This window comes from Alligator mississippiensis, chromosome 2 (assembly GCF_030867095.1).
Source record: "Alligator mississippiensis isolate rAllMis1 chromosome 2, rAllMis1, whole genome shotgun sequence".
NCBI classification, from domain to species: domain Eukaryota; kingdom Metazoa; phylum Chordata; order Crocodylia; family Alligatoridae; genus Alligator; species Alligator mississippiensis.
The window spans coordinates 104,432,123-104,453,038 of record NC_081825.1 but is presented as its reverse complement, the minus strand read 5'-3'; the positions used below and the strand labels follow the sequence as shown (position 1 = coordinate 104,453,038).

Genomic DNA, 20,916 nt, shown 5'->3' with positions numbered 1-20,916 from the left:
ACTGGTGGCTGGCTGCACTCAAATAAGTTCCTCAGTTACAAATATGACTATACTGAAATAAAACAAAGGTATGAAAGGGCAGATATGTGTTTTGTGTTCTGAAACCAATAGCTGGAGATTAAGTCATTTGTATAGCAAAATCTACAATAAAATACAATTGCCTGCTTTTCCATCTACTGTGACTTTAAAGATTAAAAAAAACCCAAATTCCGTGTAGAGAGTATTTTATTTGTTCACATTTACCCTATTGGTGGTTAAAAACCACATCATCTGACAGTTTTAAAAGCATTCTTTTAAAACAAAAGAATCAAACAGCAGCTTTAGCTAAAAAAAAAATCTGGAACAGTTACATGAACATAATATACAGTAGTATAAAAAAAATCTACAGTATTCTGGTGGAAATATTCTGAAGACAGCATATAGACTTTAGGCATGTAGGAATGACCCTGAACTGAACCACCGTGAATTAGAAAACAGCTAACAAAATAAAAAAAACCTTGAATATTTGTATAAAAGAAGCAAGGATTCAAAGTGCAGGTGCTCCAGTTTTCATTTTAACATATCATTCAGTAAATTGATACAGGATACTATTCATTTTATATAAAGTGACAGTGTAAGACTTAAACATTCAGTTACATTATCTTTCAGAATTTTTTCAGTTTACATTACTTCTACTTTACAGCATTGTAAATGAAGACTTATGCAATACAGATTTTAAACTTCTTAATCTAACAAGGATATATGACATTGGTGGTAAAGGTTAGTTTAAAGAGCTGAATATTGCAGATAAACTGCAAATCCAGGTACAGAAGTATTTTTTTTTATATTTAAAAAAATCTTTCCCATTGTCAAAAGGTCAAAAGGGACACTATCAGTCCATCCGGGTGTCTCCATACATCTTTGGGGCAAAGTAGTGAACTAAGGCATCTTGCTAAGGAAACCCTGGGTTTGAATGTCCCTCTGGACTTGTACCAAGGACTGTTCCCCATTCCAGCTGCAAAACAGATACCTGAGCTTTCAGGCTGGGAAAGCCAAACAGGCCATCTGTGATGCTAGCACCATCCCTCCCTTGCATGCTACTGGCTACAGTAACTGGTATGCCTCAACTAATTGGCCCAATGCACCACTTAAACTCAGGACCAACTTTTGATTTCTTTTTCTTTTAAATATACTTTCCTTAGGCAAAGGAAAACAGGTCCCAGGCAGTATCCCTAGAGTGGTCTTTCATATATTAAAAAACCAAAAAAACAAGGCATTGGTTAAAACTGGTTAGCCTCTTTTTAAAAAATACATGGTATTGGGGGGCAGGGGAGAGGAAAAAAAAGGGATGCTGCATTACACTTCCTTTCAAGTCCTATGAAGGTTGACAGTGTCCCTTTAAATTTTAGAGATATCGCCCATCTTGTCAATAATCCAACCTTTTTTTAGGCCTGTTTTAAAAATGCACGCAAATATCTGGTATTCAGTTTATAGTAAAATGGGGGACTAATCTTCACCATGTTTATATTGACAGCAAGGTTAATAATACACACATTTCACTGACAACTGTATTTTTTCTGTATTTTGAATAAAATTTGCATTCTTGTAACATTTCCCACAGAAAGAATGATTATAGTTCAAGACAGTTATGTTTGCACTCCAACATTTTCACATTAGTGAAAACTACCATTTTTTGAAGATACCAGGATCTGTTCCAGGTACTAATAAATATGTAATAAAAATAATTAAATAAAAAACAAAGGCCGCCCCATCTCAACTGTTGTCTCAGCCTGACATCGTAGAAATGTCATAATCACTTGCTGAAGTTATTGGCTTGCCCATCATCCTTACATTCTTAGCATTAGTAATTCTAGCCATCATAGACACTGGCTTATCAAAGTATCTCACCAGGGCTGGCTCAGTCAAAAGGGAGGCTAAAAATTGCTCAAAGGTGATGGCCCAGTCTCTGTCAATGCTAGTGCTTCTAGGCAGAGAAGTGTTGTGACTGCTTCGCACCAAAACTGTATCTTCACCTATGTCCTCACAGTGCAGCTTTTCCTCCTCGTGTGAGCCTGCACTCAGTACTGAATAGGAGGACATGGAGCTGTCATCTTTAGTATCATCATCAGAAATAAGCATGGAAGAGCAGGCTCCATTGTCCCTGGGAGACGAATCCTCAAGCTTAATATCCTCCATCTGTGCACCCAATGAGTTATCCGTGCAAATAGTCTCATCATTGGCAGTAAGGCCACCTTGGAACGATTCCTGCTGTTCAAGGGGATACTGCTGGCTTTCCTTTTTCTGGAACAGCCCACTCTGAAGAGCTGTGCTGCAGCTTTTACTGCCCTGGTCTATTTCTTTTGTAGACTGGATAGAGAACAGTTTACCAACCTCACCTATCTCCAATAGCAAACTTGTCACAGCAGCAGTAGCGTGGTAGAGATCTTGTTCATTGGGGTCTTCACTGAACATATTATACATTGTCTTGCATAATTCAATGAACTGGCCCTATGCACAGAGGAAAAAGAATAACTAATGAAAGGGAAGAGAGCAAATTTAGTCCCTGAGACCTGGTTATAAAGTCAGAATAAAGAAATCTCAAATTCTTTATTTTGGAGAATAAAGACTGCACCTAGCATGCACATCTTTGTGTGCATACTAGGACATCAAGTAATTCATGTGATAAAGTTAAAAGCAATCTTGCTGTTCTACAATATTATCTATGATCTGAAAAAATGCTATTTTGTACCTCTCAAAGTTATTGCCATCAAAGAGTGGATGTTGCTAATATCTACCTCGCCCACTGGTACAATTATTTCCCATCAGTTCCATGGTACAATGATTGTTCAGGCTATCCTCACCAGAAAATAGTGGCTCTAAAGTGGGTTCCTAAAAAGCTCAAAACTAATATTGACTCCATCTACTGCTTGTATCTTGAGACATGTGACAAAGTTTCTAATGAATATGAGGACATTAAAAGTCAAGTAAAGGGATCTTGGGGTTCCATCAACAATCTGAAGGTCTGGAGCAAAAAGAGGTACCATTATTGTAAATGGTAATCTAATTGAACACTCAGCTTTCAGTCTTCAGAATCACGTAATATGCACGGACAGAATAATAAACTGGAAGGTAGTGTGAACAGGGAGCAACTAGACATAATGCAGGGAAAAAAATAGCGTTTAGGCTATTTGACTGCAGAAATATCTCCGATGTAAACGGCACAGGTCTTGTTTTTAAAAATTAATTTTGGTCTAGATAAAAACAGGTGAATTACTGTTAGGGAATAACCCTTCACAGCTACTAACGGAAAGAAGAGATGCTGTATAGGTCTAAGGAATGAGCCAGTTAAGATTTTTTTTGCCAGTATATTGATCAACAGAATACAGAACTTATTTCTGAAATTCTAGAAGTGACATTATTCTCCCAGGGCATTTTTAAATGATAGTGAACAATCCTCATACATTAAGCTTGGCCCACCTCTTTTCCATTCTTAACAAAGCCATTTTAACTTTGCAACATTTTTAAACGAAAGTATAATTTAAAACTTGGAGTAAATGTTAGTTTTGAAACTGCATCTACTGCTTCTATTTTTGGGCATATGACAAAGTTTCTAAATAATATGAAAAATAATAACAGTAAATATCAACAACATACCTGATTCAGTTTGGGCAAGTCCTTTGTGTTCTTAGCTCTGGATTTATTTTCTTGGCTCCACATTCTCAGGTAGTTTCTATTCTCTTGAGAGTTTTTCTTACCTAATGTAAACAAATGGCCCAGAAAAGGAAAAGGGAAATCCATCAAGTCATGTTGAATTAGCATTTGTGTGGGGTAAAGAGAAACTAGTTTTCAAGCAGTAACATTTACAGACTAAATACATACCTTTATCTGCTTTCAGACTAATGGTGACAAACCCATCATCTGCTCCTTGTTTGTTCCTGCTGTCTATGCCAATAACTGTTGGCAAGTCGTGAAAAAACAAGATTTAATATAGCTAGAGATATGTGAGTACTGTTTTCATATTTGCATTGCAACACAAAGAATCTGTTTATCTTTTAAAAAGGGCAGTGTTAATAATGGAGTAAATTATGCCCAACTTTTTGCTTATTCTTACATCTACTTACATGTTCCATACAATTAACAATTTATATATTTACATATATAAAGACTATCCTTTGTACACTACAATGGTCTAGACAATGACGGACTCGCAGGCGCTACTGCAATTGAAGCAGTAATACCACCACCACATACTAATGTGATATCAATATGGTAAACTGCATTTATCATATGCATCTACTTACTTCACCTACATTTTCTCCATTAAGCTGTCTCCCATGAGACTGGGGGGAGTTATTAGTGTGAACAGAGAAATATTTAGTGTCTTGAATACTGAAGAGACAAGATAATGTACTTATGGGGTTGGGGGCAGGGCATGACCCACCGTGTGTACATTCTGGTGTAATGTCTTCAAAAAAGTACTGAGTTGCTTCAAAAGCAGAATCTGGCTCCTCTTGCTCAGGGGATGGATCTGTGCAACGAAGGAAAAGAGCTTGACTGCATTGTCTGGTTAGAAAAAAATCACAACAGATTTGCCACAATTCATTTTCATGTTCAAACTTTGGAAATATACCATGAGAGCATCTACACTTATGTCAGCTGGAACAATAAAACTGTACACCCAGAAACCCATCAATTTAACACTCTCAAAGATTAGAGCGATTATTCCATAGCTGTCCCCTGTTGGATTTCTTGCACTTTCCTCCAAAATGTCTGGTACTGGCCAGTCACTATCAGAGATGGATCAGTGGCCACCAAATGGATCAGTGGCCTGATCTGCTATGACAGGGCTGTCCGACTTCCAGGCAGCCAGGGACCGCATACTTTGCAAGCCACAGATCCAGGGGCTTACACAGCAAGCTCCAGTGAGCAGCCTGTCCGCATCTCCTCTCCTTGGCACGGTGCAGGCAGCCCAGCTTCCCTTCCTCCCCCCTCACTGCGTATGCCACATGGGCTGCCCAGCTCTACCCCCTCACTATGCATACAGTTATGTGTGTGTCCCCCCCAAAAATCTCCCAGCTACACAGGCAGCACACTCCAGCACAGGCACCCTGGCTCCTCCTGTGCTGTGCACACAGCCAGGGCAGAGGGGGCAGTGGCAGGGAGTGTTGCTGTGTGTCACATGCCAAGCATAGGAAAGGGGGGAGCTTCTCAGTGCCCCTTGCCACATGTACCACTTGGGCACCCCCAGAGCACAGGCAGCCCAGCTCACCCTGTACAGCCAGGAGGAAGAGTGTTGCTGCATGCGTGTATGGGAGGAAACAGCTAGGCTGCCTAGCACCTCCCCACCTTGCCACCCACAGCCTGGCTAGCCCAGCTCACCTCTCTCTCCGCCATGTGGGCTGCCTTCCTATCCCGCAGCACAGGCAACTTGGCTCACCCCTGTCACGTGCACAGCACACTGTCCCACTCCCCTGGCTGCATGCACCACCCACCAGCAGTGTGGACAGTGCATTTCCCTTTGCCACACAAGCAGCTCAGTCACTCCAGCCCCCTCCTGGCTGCTGCAGCAGGAGCAAATGGGTAGGGGAAATGGTAGTGGGGCAGCAGCCATGGACTGCGTGCTACCCTTCCAGGGGCAACGTGACCTGCAGGCCAGCACTTGGGACAGCCCTGTGCTATGACATATATTGGTATCTCAATGATCTGTAAATTAGATCAAGGAGATGGATCAATTGGGTAGGATGTTCTACTTTCCTACAGACTGTCCCTCTTCCTATATCCCCCTATTGATGGGCAAATGGCTCTTTGTTTATCCTCTCTCATATTCCCTCAGATCCTGACTTGCCACTCCATCTCTAAGCTTTTGATACTCTGTTCCATGTGCTTGTGAGAGTGCTGTGCAAACTGCCTTTGCTAGTTGGAAGCATTGTAGGGACTCCACAGCTCATCATAAATTGCACAAAACAAGAGCACTCACTACTACTTTTTTTTAAAAGACAATAGAATTTCTGGCCTTGAGTTAGAGTTCACTGATTTGCACTTCAGTAAGTATTGTCATGCTAGTTTAGTCTCAACACCAACACGCACTGGAAGTGGTTAGGTCCAGGTACAAATCACATGACAAAAGGTCTCCTAGCATCTTTTCTAGCACTTGGGCATCTTCAGACAGGTACTCATGCTAGACACATTTAAATAACTAGGACTATTCAAGCACTTATAGTCATTCATGGGTGTAAGCACCATATTGAAGGGGGCCTCAGACAAGAATAGTTTCTTTGCTACAATATTTAAAAAAGGGATGTCATCAAATCACCAGGACACTGGCAGACGGCCTTTAAAAATGGTCCATGTGACAGGCAGAGCAGAAGACTGAAATATATACAGAAAGATCCCCAGACCTATTGAGGAGCCAAAGCCTTATTTTACCCCTTCACTTTCTTAACAGCTGAGCAAAAGCCCACTCTTCCATTTTAATTTGCCAGATTGAGTGGTCACACTCAAATTTTCTGCTCTGAGAAGTCAGGAGGTTTGTTTGTTAGGTTTTTTTCACATTTACTCACCAGGCAAAACATGCATTTTATAAAGCAGCTTCAGTTTTTCTGTAAGATCTCCATGGCATGCTGCACCTGAATCAGATTATATTAAATGCATTAGTACTGCTACTATTTTGTACTTCCACAGTTGCTTAAGTTGAGGAGTTCAGGGAGCTTCATGAACATTTATGAACTATTCCTTAACTATTTTAGATAGCTTGGAAGGTATTGCCTGGAAACAGAAGCAAGTCACTTGACTTATAAGATCATGCAATGAGTCTGTGGTTGAACTGGGAATAGAACAGAGACCACCTGACTCAGTTCTATGCTTTAAACACTAACCCATTATTCTTCACTTAAAATGCCTTTACATTCGCAGCTCTCAAAAACAGCCTATTATTGTCATATTATTACTTTAATAGCTATGGGGGGGGGGTTATTTGAAAAGAGCATTTGTGTATGCCTAACAACTGAGAAGCTGTGGACCAAATAAGAGCATCATATGACTTAAAACAATTCAATGATTTCTGACAAAGACCTGGGCAGACAAGACCATAATCAAAGATTGACTCTGGGAGAAACTATTCTCTGGTTTTAAAGTAATGCTCAGCACAGATACTACTTGGACTGTGAAAAAAAATGAGTAATACAATATTCTAGTATTCCACTGTAATTCTTTGAATGTTTAAATTACTCAATCATTTAACATTTAAATATTCTATAATCACCTATCTTTAGGCAAAAATCAGATGATTGAGGTAAAATGGAAATTTATTTCACCTTCCAGTTGAATGTATTAACTTAATTCCATTAAGTAAAATGAAACAGCAAATGTTTTTTTGACAAATACCAACAGTCTACTGTAAGTATAAGTTTGAAAACGCAGAGAAATTTTATACTGAAAAAAATTACCAAGACAAGTTTTGACTGCTTTCCAAAAAAAGAAAAAGATGAATAGAGCACTAATGTTTCCAGCTCTTTCATATACAAGGCACTTGCATAGAACTAGCACATGCCAAACCATTTAATATTTAACACACCACCAGCATTTCTGATAGACTAAGTCATATTTAGAAACAGGCTGTTTTGCTCAGGATATTTTAAGATCGTACTATGAATTTGCCTTACTCAGCCCAGAAACAAATTCCCGGAAGTTGATCAGAGAATCTCCATTTTCATCCAGCAGTCTGAATAAGCGTGCAGCTAACACATCTGAGTGGGTCCCACAAGCCCAAGGAAAGAGGAGAGCAAACATCCCCTTGAACTGCTCAAAATCAATGCGGTACTGTTCCAGATAAGGCAGGCTGGGGTCATGCCGGTCAATAGCATTGCTGTTCCCTCCCCAGTAACAGCTAGTCAGATGTTCTGCCTGAACACAAGGCAAATGCTATAAGACTACTGCCATTTCTTTAAACAGCTCAACAATACAAAGTTATGTAGTAAATAAAATAACCCCCCCACAAAATACGTATTTAAAAACAAGAAACATCATTTGAGTTTAGCAGCAAGATTTCTATCCAACAAGCACTGGCACTTCTAAAAAAAACCAAAAAAACAAACCAAACCAAAAAAACCTCAGAATGACTTTCCTACAGCCAATGCAATGTCAAATTCCTTTAAGAAACAGAAGTGAATCTAGTTCTGGTCCCCCCAAAAACAAAGACGTAAACAGTTGTTGCAACCAAGGTAGTAAGGTGTGCCTCAAATAAGGTGTCATGCACCCGGTCTTGTTTTTTCACAGCTAAGTAATGTTTCAAGTCAAGGTAGGGGCTAATTACAAAACACTGATAATTCTGGACAAAAGTCTGTCTGCATTTTAAATATTCTTTCAGGAATACCTGCACGATCTGAAACATATTGGATTAGGGTCTTATCCTGCTCCTGCTAAATCAAGCAGAGCTTTAGAACTGATTTTAGTGGGACTGGGAGCAAGTCTATAGGCACTGATTCTGCAGTGTGATCCACCAGGTTGGACTGCCTCTCTGTACAAGTTTTACCACTTTCAGAGGCAGAGAATATGCATGGGAGACAGGCTAGAAACTTGTATGACAGGATTGCCAATCCAATAAGTATTGAGACTAGTAACAGGGGAGACAAAGAAAAAAGAAATCCCTATTCACTATTCCAGAAACTGACCAACCAGAGGAAGACAACCTATTGTTGTGTGTATGTCACAGAGACTGAAGAAGGGCAAAACATTGTTAAAAGGGAGGTTAAGTTAACTACTGGAACAATATTCTTTGCAATAGGATGGATTTCCAATCATTTGAACTCCCAAGTTCAAGTCTGAAGGTCTTTCTAAACAATGTGCCTTTGCTCAATCAGACATCTTGGTCTTAATACAAGAAGTGCTTGGTGAAAGTTTTTAGCCTGTGTTATACACGAGGTTGGATTACAAGCACAAACAAGCAAGTAAACAATTTACAAGTTAAAAGAGGAATGGGAATGGGATTAACTGTTGAGTGGCTGTTGCATGGTAACTGTATGTCCACGCTTATCTCAAAATAAATGAAGATACACCACAATAAACTCAGCTCTTGTACATCTAGGGCTAAATTAGCTCAGTTTAGCTTGCACTTACTGCTGTTAACTGTTTTTGTTACTGTGGAACAGCTGATTTGCAGTAAATGAGATTTATTCACTGTCATTTGCTTGTCTCTCTTTTAGATTATTATACAGGCCCCTTCTGGCCTTGAAATCTACAAACCTTATCTCATTCCCCAGCTTTTACTTACTATTAGAATGCTTTACTTCAAGCCAGCCCCTTGACAGCAAATTAAATTACAGAAGATTTAGTATAAATTAAATCCATGAATGTTAACAAGTAGTTACTAACATGCAACACTTATGGGCTATTCAAAATTTAGCAGAAGGAAGATATTTCTCAACCAAATTTTGTCCTCAGATGATGTCCCCAAATCAGGTAGAGACATGATCTAGTTGGGGCTGGCCCTGCTTTGAGCAGGGGGTTGGACTAGATAACCTCCTGAGATGCCTTCCAACCCTAATTTTCTATTATTCTATGATATATACTTAATTGGGGGCTGATTGAACAGGTGGCCCCAAATGCATGTCTTTTCTTTCTTCTCCTAGGTTTCTTTTCTTTCTTCTCCTAGGAAACTGATTTCCGCAGGATTTTTTCAATCTAATTATTTAGACAAATAATTATTTCATCAGTTCTCAAAATATTGCTCTCCTGTATTTTCAGTTGTCTTTTGGCCATATTTATCCAGTTGCTAATTCTAATTTTTGTGAAGGCACAGGATAACACTAACCAACTCACAAATTTAATCAGTTCATTAAAAGACACTTTGTTTTCACATCACATCAATATGTATTTCCTGCATACATATAATCTTGACTTCAGCTTTACCTTGAAAAGAGCGTAGAGTTCCTCCAGTTCGTCAATGGTAAAAGAAGTCTCAGTTACAATGGTTCGTACCTTTTGAAATGTAACATTAACATTAAAAAACTTACTATAAATGTACCATTTAAAAACTACTTTTATTTCAGAAAATAAATAACCCCTACATCTTAAAGGGTGATAATTCAAAGACTTACCACATTACGCTTTGTAGTGTCTTCAAGGGTTTGGATCACTTTCAGTCTCTGTTTGAATCTCATCTGTTCAATCAAATCTGCTCGTATACTTCCAAATTTCTAAAGAAAGAGGGAGACAAAATAGACTTTGTATCTGTACATTACTATCTGGAACGCTTCATTTGCTTCTTGTGCTTAAAAAAGTAGAAAGGTATTCCCTCATTCTGTAAGTGTTCATAAAAAGGTATCAGGTGCACATCTCTGACAAACAATCTGGCAGAAGTGAGAGCAGGGTGGCACCTTAGAGAGTAACTGGTTCAGAAAGGTATGAGCTTTCATAGCATAGCAACAGGTGTCTCTTTACATAAGTGGCAAATTATTGTGCTTCAGATAATACTACTTTCTGACTTAGTTCTCAGAGTCAGTACACCACCAATGCAAGTGTCATGAGATAGGTTCTAAGAGAGAATTTCCAATCCTTCGGGGAAAAAAGTGAATACGATGTCCTTTATGTTAAAGGAAACAGTCACTTTCCAGCACATCTTGCTATTTTTGCACAATTTCCAATAAAACTAAATGGATAAGGGTTATATTATTTCCCACATGGTGGCTCTGACCAGACAGAATATTCTTTGCAATACGAAAGTATAATAGATGTATTGAATGACACTGAATGACAGACTGCCCTCATTATCTATTGGAAGATGTAGAAGACCTGACAGAAGGTCTGCCATAAAACCAACCTAACCCCATCTGCACCACACCAAGAGAGAAAGAAAAAGAAAGGTTCACATGCGGCACACTGCCTAGATTTAAATACACTAAAGGCAAAAATATTTCTTTAATAAGAGCATTAAATGATATTTAGCTAAATTTATCACCAATTTAAATGTCTGTACTCTAGGGCAGGGGTCAGCAGCCTACAGCCTGAAGGCTGGATCCCATCTGTGGAGCTATTTCCTTCAGCCCATGGATGTGGGGCTTTGGTGACATTTGGCATCAGGTGGTTTCTGCAGCAGTCACTCTCATGTGCCAATGCAGAGAGAACTGGTGGCTTTGGGATGACTCCCCTTGCCGCTGCAGGAGAAGTGGTGGTGGTGGCCTGGTCTTAGCACCTACCTGTCCCAACCTGAGCTAGGTCGTTGAGGTATGTTTTTATAAGTTTATATTCACCTACAAAAAACCTATGGTCTTTGGTGTTACGTGAGCCCTTAAAATGAAGACTGTGGCTCCATATGAGGCCAGTTTATTTATCCCTAGTTAAGGTCACAGAAGTCTTTAAAAAAAGTTCAGAATTCAGAACTATGCACAGCTGGATGGAGGCCTTATATCAGTGGTCTCCAACCTTTTTAAGTCAGAGATCACCTTTGGAATTGAAGAAGACCCCAAGATCTTATCCTCCCAGCCCAGCAGGTAAGTCTGTGGAGAGGGCAGGGGGGAGGGAAGGGGAGGGTGCAGATCGAGACCCCAGCCCTAGCCCCACTCCTTCCCTCACTACTGGGGCCTTGATAACCCCCCGCCAACGGCGGTGAGGTAGGGAGTGGGGCAGGGGCAAGACTTGGACAGCCGGGACAGGGTAGGGGATGGAGCTACTATTGTCTCATCCAGAGGGTGCGGCAAGGGGAGGAACATGCAGCCCAGGAGGGAATGGGGGGTGCATGTGACCGGATCTGCACGTGGGGAGGGGCGGGCTTGGCTGGGGCCGGGGCAACAATGCACTATTCCAAGCAAGGGTGTTTGGTTGCGCTGCGCTCAGGCTGGGTGGCAGGGGCGCTGGGAGTTGGGGCTGGGGGGGGGCTATGGTGAATTTTGGGTGGGCTGCAACTCCCCACCCCCTTCCCAGCGACGCTGCTGCCCGGCCTAAGTGCAGCACGACCAAACACCCCCGCCGGGAACAGCGCAGTGCCCCCCAGCCTTCCCCACCCCATGTGCAGATCTGGGGGCATGGGGCCCATCCCTTATGCCCTCCTGGGCTGTGTACCCCCCCACTCCCTGCAACCCCTGGATGAGCCACTTGTGGGTCCGTCCCCCGCTCTGCCCCAGCTGTGCAGGGCTTGCCCGTCCCAATCCCTACCTCACAGCTGCTGCAGCCACCCACTCTGCCCTGTCTTTTGTGGGGCATGTGCTCCTCCCCCCCCGTACATGGATGACGTGGCATCAGGGCGCTCCTGGGCCAGAGGCAGCAGGGTTTGGGGCACAAAGCTCAGCCTGCAGCAGTAGTGGCCTCCGGTGTGCACAGATGGGGGCAGGGGGGGCATGTGCAGCGTGGGGCCTCCACTGGGGTGCACACAGCAGGGGGAGCCCCTGCCCCCACCCCTGGACGAGCCACATGGGCTTGATCCTCTCCTCCCACCTGCCAGGCCATATAAAATATATAACATTTAACATCAGGGATATTTTCTGACTATTTTATAATGTAAAACATAAGGACTGGAAACAAACACTTACTCTTTTGGTGTGAAATGTTTTAGTTCTGCAGTTTTTTGTGGGCTCTAGTATGCACTTTATAAGCATTGGTTAATTAATTAGTTTTTGCTTCTTTTGCTTTAACTCTTCCAATTTTCAGTTTTGTATGCCCACCTAAATTAGCAATCTGCAAAAACTCTTATCGACCTATTACATGCTAGAAAAGATGTTAACAAAATAAAACGTCTTTGTAAAATCCAGTCCATTGCCCCAAAATTTCAGTTGAAATAAAAATTAAAGTGTCAAAACTAGTTTGCACTTTTTAAAAATGCAAATGTTTTGCCTTTTCATTTTGAAGTTGTCACAACCCAAAGTTGTGGTTTTTGTTTGTGTGTGCTTCGGCACCGCTAAATTATTGTTCCCGCCTAAATTGTAGCTTTCTTTGCATGATAGAGTTCTCTGCTGCGAGAGAGAACTCTGGTGCAACTGGGGATTTCCCGCCAAATTACAGCTTCTTTGCAGGGTGCATTTCTTTGCATACTAGTGATGCACGTTGCAAAGGAGTTCCCACCATTTGTATTTGGATTCGCGCCACATTATTGGCCAGTTCCAAATGTAGGCACACGTGGCAGCTAGCTATTGGCTTGCTAGCCGTACAAAAGGCTTGACTGGTTTCCGCCCAAGTTGGAGAACTCCGAGGAGACCCCCCCTGCAAGGGAGGACTCCAAGAACACCAGGAGGAGGAGACTTCACCCAGTGTGAAGATCTCTAAGCGCTGCGGATCCTCACGGACCCAACGCATCTCAAGCAGGCAATAGAGGCTTAATAATTGAACCCACGGAGCTCTAACTACTCCGGAGGGAAAAAGGAAAAAGAATGAACCGCCTCTAGCCTCTCCCCGTTGCCAATCGCAATCCAAGACATATCCCTTTCCTGTAAACCCAATTTTCGAACCCACGGAGCCTAAACAACTCCCGGGGTCCAGGGAACCGAACCGAACCCGCGGAGCTTAAACAACTCCGTGGGAGCAACCGAATTTGTCGTAGTCCTCCAGCGAGGATTTAAGCGGAGCTGCACCTGGAAAGCTGTCCAGCCTACACCACTACCATCTTTGGGTGTAAGTAAATAATCTTTTCAATCAACCACTACGCGTTTGTGACCGATTCTAGCTCGCTGCCGGTTTTCTCCGACCCCGCGTGCCCGGGCTGCTGGCCACAGCCCGTGTGCGCAAAAGATGGGCCGCGGATCGCCCCCCCGACTCGCACTTGGCGGCAGGATCGGGGCCCGGCCCGCACAGAAGTAACTTTAGGTTTGGAATGCTCTTATCTTACATTATAATGTAACATGAAAAATGTATATTGAAAGCAAATGTTTCAGTCAATTCAATCTTTTTTAATTTTCTTTTCAAGAGAGTTTTGAAATGTGTTTAATTATTATTCAAAGGCCTTCATGTAACGGAATTGCTGTCCACTGGCTAGCTCTAGGTAATATCCTAAATTACCTCATAGGAAGTCCTGATGAGTCTGAAGATATCCACCTCTGGATAAGGCTCAACATCATCGCTGAGTAGCGAATGAAGATGAGGAATTGGTGGTAAAGTACTATCCTTATTGGTCACACTGTCCAAATACCTAGAGAAGGAGAAAAAAATTACCATGAGAAAGCTCAGCATGGCTTCCCTCCCCTCTTTCACTCCCCCGAACTAAACTCAGCTGAGTTCATATAAGCATCCCTGAACCACTTCCTATTAGTATATTCCATTAGTTGAACGGGATGCCTATTTTTCATTGTTTCTTTCCAGAAATGAATTAGTTGGGTTTTCTTTAAACTCAAAACAACATTTGCCAGAAGCAGCTCAAATCTAGCTGATTACAGTTAGATGGTACAATCTGCAAGCTACTGATTGCAATGGGCAAAATAGGTTTTTAAAATGTTTTGTTTGAGAGTCTTATTCGAAGCAAGAGATGTGGGACACCATACACCTCACGACTGCTAGAACAGAGGCTTGGTGTGCTTCAGCCTTGATCTCCCCTATTTAACCCCCAGCTGGCTGTAATGAGCTTCAACTGCTTTTCCCTCAAGATAACTTAGCTGCTGTTCACTATCTGTCTTCCACCCTGCAACTGCAGAACACTTTCCAAATCCCAAACACTTTATAAATCATCAACAAGGGTTAGAGCTTACTTCTGAGCAGGAAGATGAGAAGACCAGTATCACTTTATTCTAATTAAAAAAGGACCCAGATTGGGCTATACGGTTGCACAGAGCTGACTTAATTCAGAAATGCATGATTCAGCTAAATTAATTTACTTGCCTTGCATTTCTGTCCTGCCACTTTCCAAGTTGGTTTTTTTTAACCGTCTGTTTAGTTCCACCAAAATCTCTTACTAATCCATTCCTAACATTAATTACTCTTGGGTTCAGGCATTTTTCCCTGTAACTGTACTTAAAATGATAACAGCCAAGAAGTGAAATATTTTACCAGAACCCTCTGAAAACCTTTATAATGCTAGACACAGAAGGATATTCCAGCAACTTGAAAGAAGTTAAAGCCTGACTAAGAGAGGGGCAGCAATTCATAAAGAGTAACATCTCTGCTTACTCCATCTTGGTACACTTTTGAGATTGTCATACTTTTTTTGAAACTGTGGCCAACTCAATAGGTAGATTTGGTTACTGTATATATACAAAACCCCTTACATATGCATAATTCCCATTTGAAAGAAGGTGTTACAAGCAGCTAGAAGATTTACAGAGAGGATAGTGATATAAATTAAATGTTTCCTGAATCAGAACATGTTTCAGAAAGTTAAGAAGAAAAATGAAAAGGAAGCATATATGTTTATATATATAATATATGTTTATATATAAACATATAAATATAAATAAATAAATACCTCCCCAGGACTGTCATGGCTTCTCCATCATCTTTGCAATTCAGCAGCTTGTCCACATTAGCCTCTAGCACAGCCAATGCTAACTGGAATATCACCTTTATTCCTTCACAGAAGAAACAGTCCACCACAACCACAGCACTCTCAAATGGCATTACACTGAGAAAGAGAGTAAGGAACCAGGAGAGGGAGATGGTGGAGATAACACCTAAGTCCTGCATACAGTCATAAAGCTGTGGAACGTAGTCCCGAGCCAACTCTTCAAAAACACCTTGATCTACCAGAGCACCTGTTGGAAATAAGTGATGTTAGGCACATACTAACATTAGCTCAGCTGCTGAATACATACAGCCATCTAGAAAAAAACATTAAGAACCTCTTCTGAAACTTGTATGCATTTATACATCATTCCTATTGTTAACTTGCAATGTGCATAGTTTTCTTCAGGGTGGAAAGAACTAGATGGGCCAAGTGTTCTGGGGAGGGCACCTTTTTGCTTCATCCAGGATATAGGAGCAAGCGCAATAACAATATACTTGAGACTCTCCCTCACCTTTTGTCATATCAAACACTATTACATATGGCAAGCATGACCAACCCATGGCACAGATGCCACAAGAGGCACAGGTAGCCTCTGAGTGTCTCACGTGGCAGCACAGCAGCAGATGGATTAGGAAGCAGAAAGCAAAGCAGCAAATCAGGCAGGGAGCACAGGGAAAGAAACAGAAAGCAGAATAGCAGATCTAGCTGGAAGCATAAGGCTGGGAACAGAATGCAGAGCAGCAGATTGGGCAGGGGAAGGAAACTGCAGAGGTACTTGGGAAGGGTGCAGGGCTAATGTCTGGCACATCTGCCAAAAAGGTCAGCCTCTACTGATGCAGGGGCTAGCTGTTTACAAAAACCTATTTAGAGTAAATAGGGGTTTTTCTTGGTCTGAGGCAGGTGTCAAAGATATGGCCTGTCAGCTTGATCCAGCTTTTGGAGCCTTATCATCCAGCCTGCAATGCCATTTGTGCATACATGCAGTGCACTTATGAAAGACCAACCGAGCCTGTCTGCTGTGGGCTTCACACAACACACAGTGGCTCCAGCCCCAGCACTGCATGCAGCATCTATGCTGGACTGGCCTTACACACTGGATCCACAGATGGTCCAGATCAGGCCCATAGACTGGCCCTACACACTGGAGCTGGTATCCTGGGCTAGTCTGGTGTGGGTCCTACATGCAGCATGTGCTCTAGCCTGGCCCTATGCACCATAGCTAGTGCATGTCCTGGACCAGCCCCCCATACTACATGGGGGGCTGGTACATCCTGCATGCAGTACGTGGGGCTATTCCAGGTCACATGGTTCATGTGGTACTTGCACCGGGCTGGTCCTGCAGACTGGCTCTAGTATGTGGGGCCAGTCTGTGAACCCAAACTGACCTGCAAACTGGCCTCACACCCCTCATCCAGCCTGTGGGCCTGGATGAGTTTGACACTTCTAGGTCCCTAAACCCACCATTAATGGATTTGTTTTAGCATCACAGGATTGGTAGCAGTGGAGGAGGATGCATCCAATCCCCTAAAATATACATAGAGGCAGATATTTAACTTTCATCAACAGTGCTCCCTTCACACAAGTCAACATCCACAGGCTTGTGTTTTCTTTTCTTCCTTTCAGTCTCTGACAGTTCCTTTATGTTCAACTGACGTTAAGCTTTTGTGTCTGTTCATCTCTGTATAATTCACCCCCTCTTTTTCCCCAGAACTCTGCAATATCAATCTAATATAAAATCTAATACAAATCTTGCTATCGTCTATTTCTACTTTTAAGTTTATTCCAAATTTGTTCTTAAGTGAAAGCTCATACAACTTGCATTTCTTTAACTTTCAAAAACAAGTTTCTCAAACTTTCTGAAGGCAGGCATTTTTTGTTTGTTTAAGCAAATTCCAAGAATTTCTACCAAATTTCTACATAACCATCAGTTTCCCTTCTCCCTTGCAGAACAGTGACTTGATAGGATAACTCTTCCATTGCTAAACCTTCCCAATTTTTTAAAAAAAGTATTCAGTGATTTTAGGGGCATAACCTCCCTTTCAGGCTTTTGCAACCTTAATTCTTGCAGTCACTAGAAGATGCGTGATTGCTAGTTTTGGGTTTTTTTTAAATTAGTAAAGTGAATGTAATACTTGTGAAAGTTGCCTGTGGCAGCACAGAAAGCTGGAGGATTTTGTCCACAGAACATGTACTACATAGACAACAGCAATATAAGCATTTCTACCCTTACCAATAATGGCTTAAACATATCTGGTAAAACCATCTCCAGGGTTGAGTGGGCAGCCCAAGTATCATTTTTGCTAGCAAAGACACCAATAAGTAATGATTTTTGTCATAGGAAATGAAAGGGAAAGATCAACTTATTTCATGCAGGTAGTTATTACTGCCATTTTAGATGCATGACCTGGAAGGGAATCAAGCTGCCCAAACCCCAGCCTCTCTAACATTAATTTTCTATTTCCATACTCTGTTCTCAACATTTCTAGCCTGATTGCTTCAAGCCAAATAAAATCCTTAGTAGAATTCCATCTTAATTCAAGCAGGTAAGAAGTTAACACGGACCAGAAATATCTAATTAGGTAGCTGCTTTTAAGCCTCTGAGGTGGCTCCCTCCTCGCCACTTCTGTTCACATACCATCCATTGGTTTCAGTACCAACATCTGGAATCCTGTTCTGTGAACTGTGCATTTTTTTTGATAAATTCTCCTCAACCTACCAACAACCCTTGTGTTGTAGTAGTCTGGCAGCATGCGTTCACACAAAGCCACAAGCAACCAGAAAGCTTCTTCCTCTTTTGCGTACAAAAGGAGTACTGAAGTGACAATGTTCATGGCCTGCAAGAATGGGGAGAAAATATGCATCAGTATACATCATTTCCCAATTCCCTTGCTATGTCTAGTGCTGCAGGGATTGGGCAGATCAAGATTTATCCTAGCTCGGAAATTTATATCTTAATTCAGCAAGCCAAGGTTTTTCCCTATGAAGTACAGCTAATGTTTCCTAATGTTCCTGAATGGGAGAGACTTCAAAACATTTGAAAACCAAGGCTTTGTACATTATTGCTTCTTTTCACAATAAGCTTATGGTTCTGAATGGAAAGTCTCAATAGTGCCTGTGTGTCTTACCATGGGAGGTGCTTCCTTTCTTTGAGCACTTATGAAAGAATTGAGCTTCACCCACAATACCGTGTGGGACTCCAGACAATGCAACTGCTGCAACTCTCTTTGCAGGGAAGCTGCGTTTTCCCCTATGCTAGCTAATAGAAGAGATGGCTTCCATATGCCAGCAGAAATCCTTGTGGCACTGCTGCTCTTAAGCTGTCTGGAGTTAAGTGGAGTAGAAGTCTGCCACTATAATCACTCCCCAAGGGAACACAAATGCGTTTCATTCCCCCAGTTGCATTATTTACAAGAAAGGTCTTTAGTATCTATTTCTTCAGAAATGTGGGTGTGGCTCAGAAGCTATTCTTCAATTTTTTGAGGCAGCATTCAGAGCTGCAGCCATTACATCAGCAAATACGGTGCATTTCTTTTTCACTCAATGCACTTGAGAACACATCTGTACCATTAGCACAGGTACTTGCATGCAGCTTTGCTGAAACCAGTAGGACTCTGTGTAGGTGCAAGAGTCTGTGTCAGTGTAACTCTTTACACAAATAAGACACCCAAGTGCTCGTATGCACAATCAAATGTATGAACCGCATATATTGGTATCCAATCACAGACTGAAAGCAAAAAAAACCCCCAAACAGATGGGAACTGGAATGCCAGATCTCGAAAGAGTGACAAGACACTGCAGTTACCTGACAGTATCCTATGTTTGGATTTCTAAAAGCATAAGCTGTTAAGACTCTCCTCAGGGCAGCAATGCCCATCTCATTCTGGAAGGCAGGGTGCTCTGGCAAAGAACGATGCAAATCTCTCTCAATTTCTTCCGTGGCAAGGTTGTACTTCCCCATGGATTTCTCCACAAGGTCTTCATAATAGCCGGGGTGAGTGGCCATCTCATTAATGGCTCCTAGTAGCAAGACAGAACAACATAAAAACAAGATATGTAAGCAAGGGTGAGTAGACATCATACAACAGAACAATGTTCTTTGTCCTCCCCTTTAACTCAGACATTTTGAATGGTAATTTTTAAAACCCAAGCAAGCAGCCTGAAAATACACATTGCATTATCATTTTAAAGAGGATCAAATCTGAATGGTATTTAGTCACTAAAATGCCAGCTGGTTGCCTTCCTTCGGATAAGGTGGTTTCATATAAGCCCATTCCCTTGGTAGGGCTGAAACGCTGAATGTATGCAAGAATGGCAGATCTTCTACAGTGCCCCTCCACAAGCAGGGAACTATCCTTCTGCCAAGAGTGAGAGCAGTAGCTCACTGGCAGACTCCTTCCTGGCTGGCTCCCCAGTTTCATGTAGACTACCATGGCAATGCTGCATGTTATACGTAGTAGACGCAGAATATACCTGACAGTTCTACAGAACTTTTCATTTTCTAGTTAAAGTTTAAACATATTCTCATATTCTGCCTGATGAGTATGGTGTACAATACTTATTTTAAAAAGATATGGAGAGAGGCAGAGAAGTTAAATGACCTGCCTGTAGACACCAAGAGTCCCTGTCAAGAGGCAGGAGTATAAATCCTTGTTGTGTGTTCAGACCCTTAGAATGGATCACACCTTTCTCAGCCACAACATCCACATTTAGAACTCCAGCCTTTACTCTTCCTGGTATACCTGCTCCTGGCCAACTCCATAAATTGGAACCATATTTGTAACTAGTTTAGAAGACAACTTTCCTGTAATGTGAGCTAATTTCCCCTTTTCAATTTATCCCCCAACTTCCTCTGTTCAATTAAGTAACACATTTAACAGTAGGGAGATACAGAAGTAAAACAGACATTAAAAATCAGGGCACCCCAACTGTGAGCATACAAGGGCCACAACGTCAACTCACCAAGAGACTGATGGATGCACTGAATTTTTATACAAATGAACAAATTGTGAATGCCCAAATTGCACAGGTAAAAATAGCAGTTGCATGACCCAGTTCTCCTTTTGACCATCATTGGTATTAGAGCCAACCAAAGCATCTTTTCCTTTGTGCCCCCATCCAATATTTGGTTATAGTTTGATATATAGTTACACTTTTTGGTTATTATTTTCATTTTAGAAAGTGAATCCACTTTACACAGGCAAAGGACACATTTAAATATTTAACTGATAATTAATACTCCAAAAGCAAAAAAGCCAAGGGACTGAGTGATGTTCAAACTACACACCAGAGTCAATCAAAATTGGAATAGCCATTCAGAAGTCAAAATAACTGAAAGTGCGACTCCCATAGATCTTCCCATTACTCAAAAAGGGCAGGTTTATTTTAAGAATTTGTAAAGACTTTGACTAGCTCTACACAGGCATATTTGTTGCTTTCTTCTTGCTCGAAGTTTTCATTGAAACAGTTTTTACTTCTGGGATGTCAAACCATTGCAAGTTCTTTAGGGCAGGGACTAAGTTCAT

The 20,916-nt window shown here is 41.6% G+C and overlaps 1 protein-coding gene across 2 annotated transcripts in view; it reads right to left on the bottom strand.

The window, feature by feature from the left end:
• Window positions 1-207: 207 nt before the first annotated feature.
• Window positions 208-20,916, bottom strand: part of TBC1D9 (TBC1 domain family member 9) — an 81,833-nt gene continuing 61,124 nt past the window's right edge. The window contains exons 10-21 of one of the 2 annotated variants that reach the window (XM_006266891.2): window positions 19,197-19,411; window positions 18,111-18,228; window positions 15,356-15,641; window positions 13,960-14,089; window positions 10,074-10,172; window positions 9,886-9,954; window positions 7,641-7,881; window positions 6,540-6,605; window positions 4,421-4,507; window positions 3,859-3,933; window positions 3,634-3,734; window positions 208-2,487 (exon numbers count right to left, since the gene is read on the bottom strand). In XM_006266891.2, the coding sequence (XP_006266953.1) occupies window positions 1,765-2,487; window positions 3,634-3,734; window positions 3,859-3,933; window positions 4,421-4,507; window positions 6,540-6,605; window positions 7,641-7,881; window positions 9,886-9,954; window positions 10,074-10,172; window positions 13,960-14,089; window positions 15,356-15,641; window positions 18,111-18,228; window positions 19,197-19,411 (2,210 nt within the window). In that variant the 3' untranslated portion in view covers window positions 208-1,764. Of the gene's footprint in view, window positions 2,488-3,633; window positions 3,735-3,858; window positions 3,934-4,420; window positions 4,508-6,539; window positions 6,606-7,640; window positions 7,882-9,885; window positions 9,955-10,073; window positions 10,173-13,959; window positions 14,090-15,355; window positions 15,642-18,110; window positions 18,229-19,196; window positions 19,412-20,916 lie in introns of those variants that run through there. The other variant, XM_019489779.2, reaches the window with a different exon arrangement.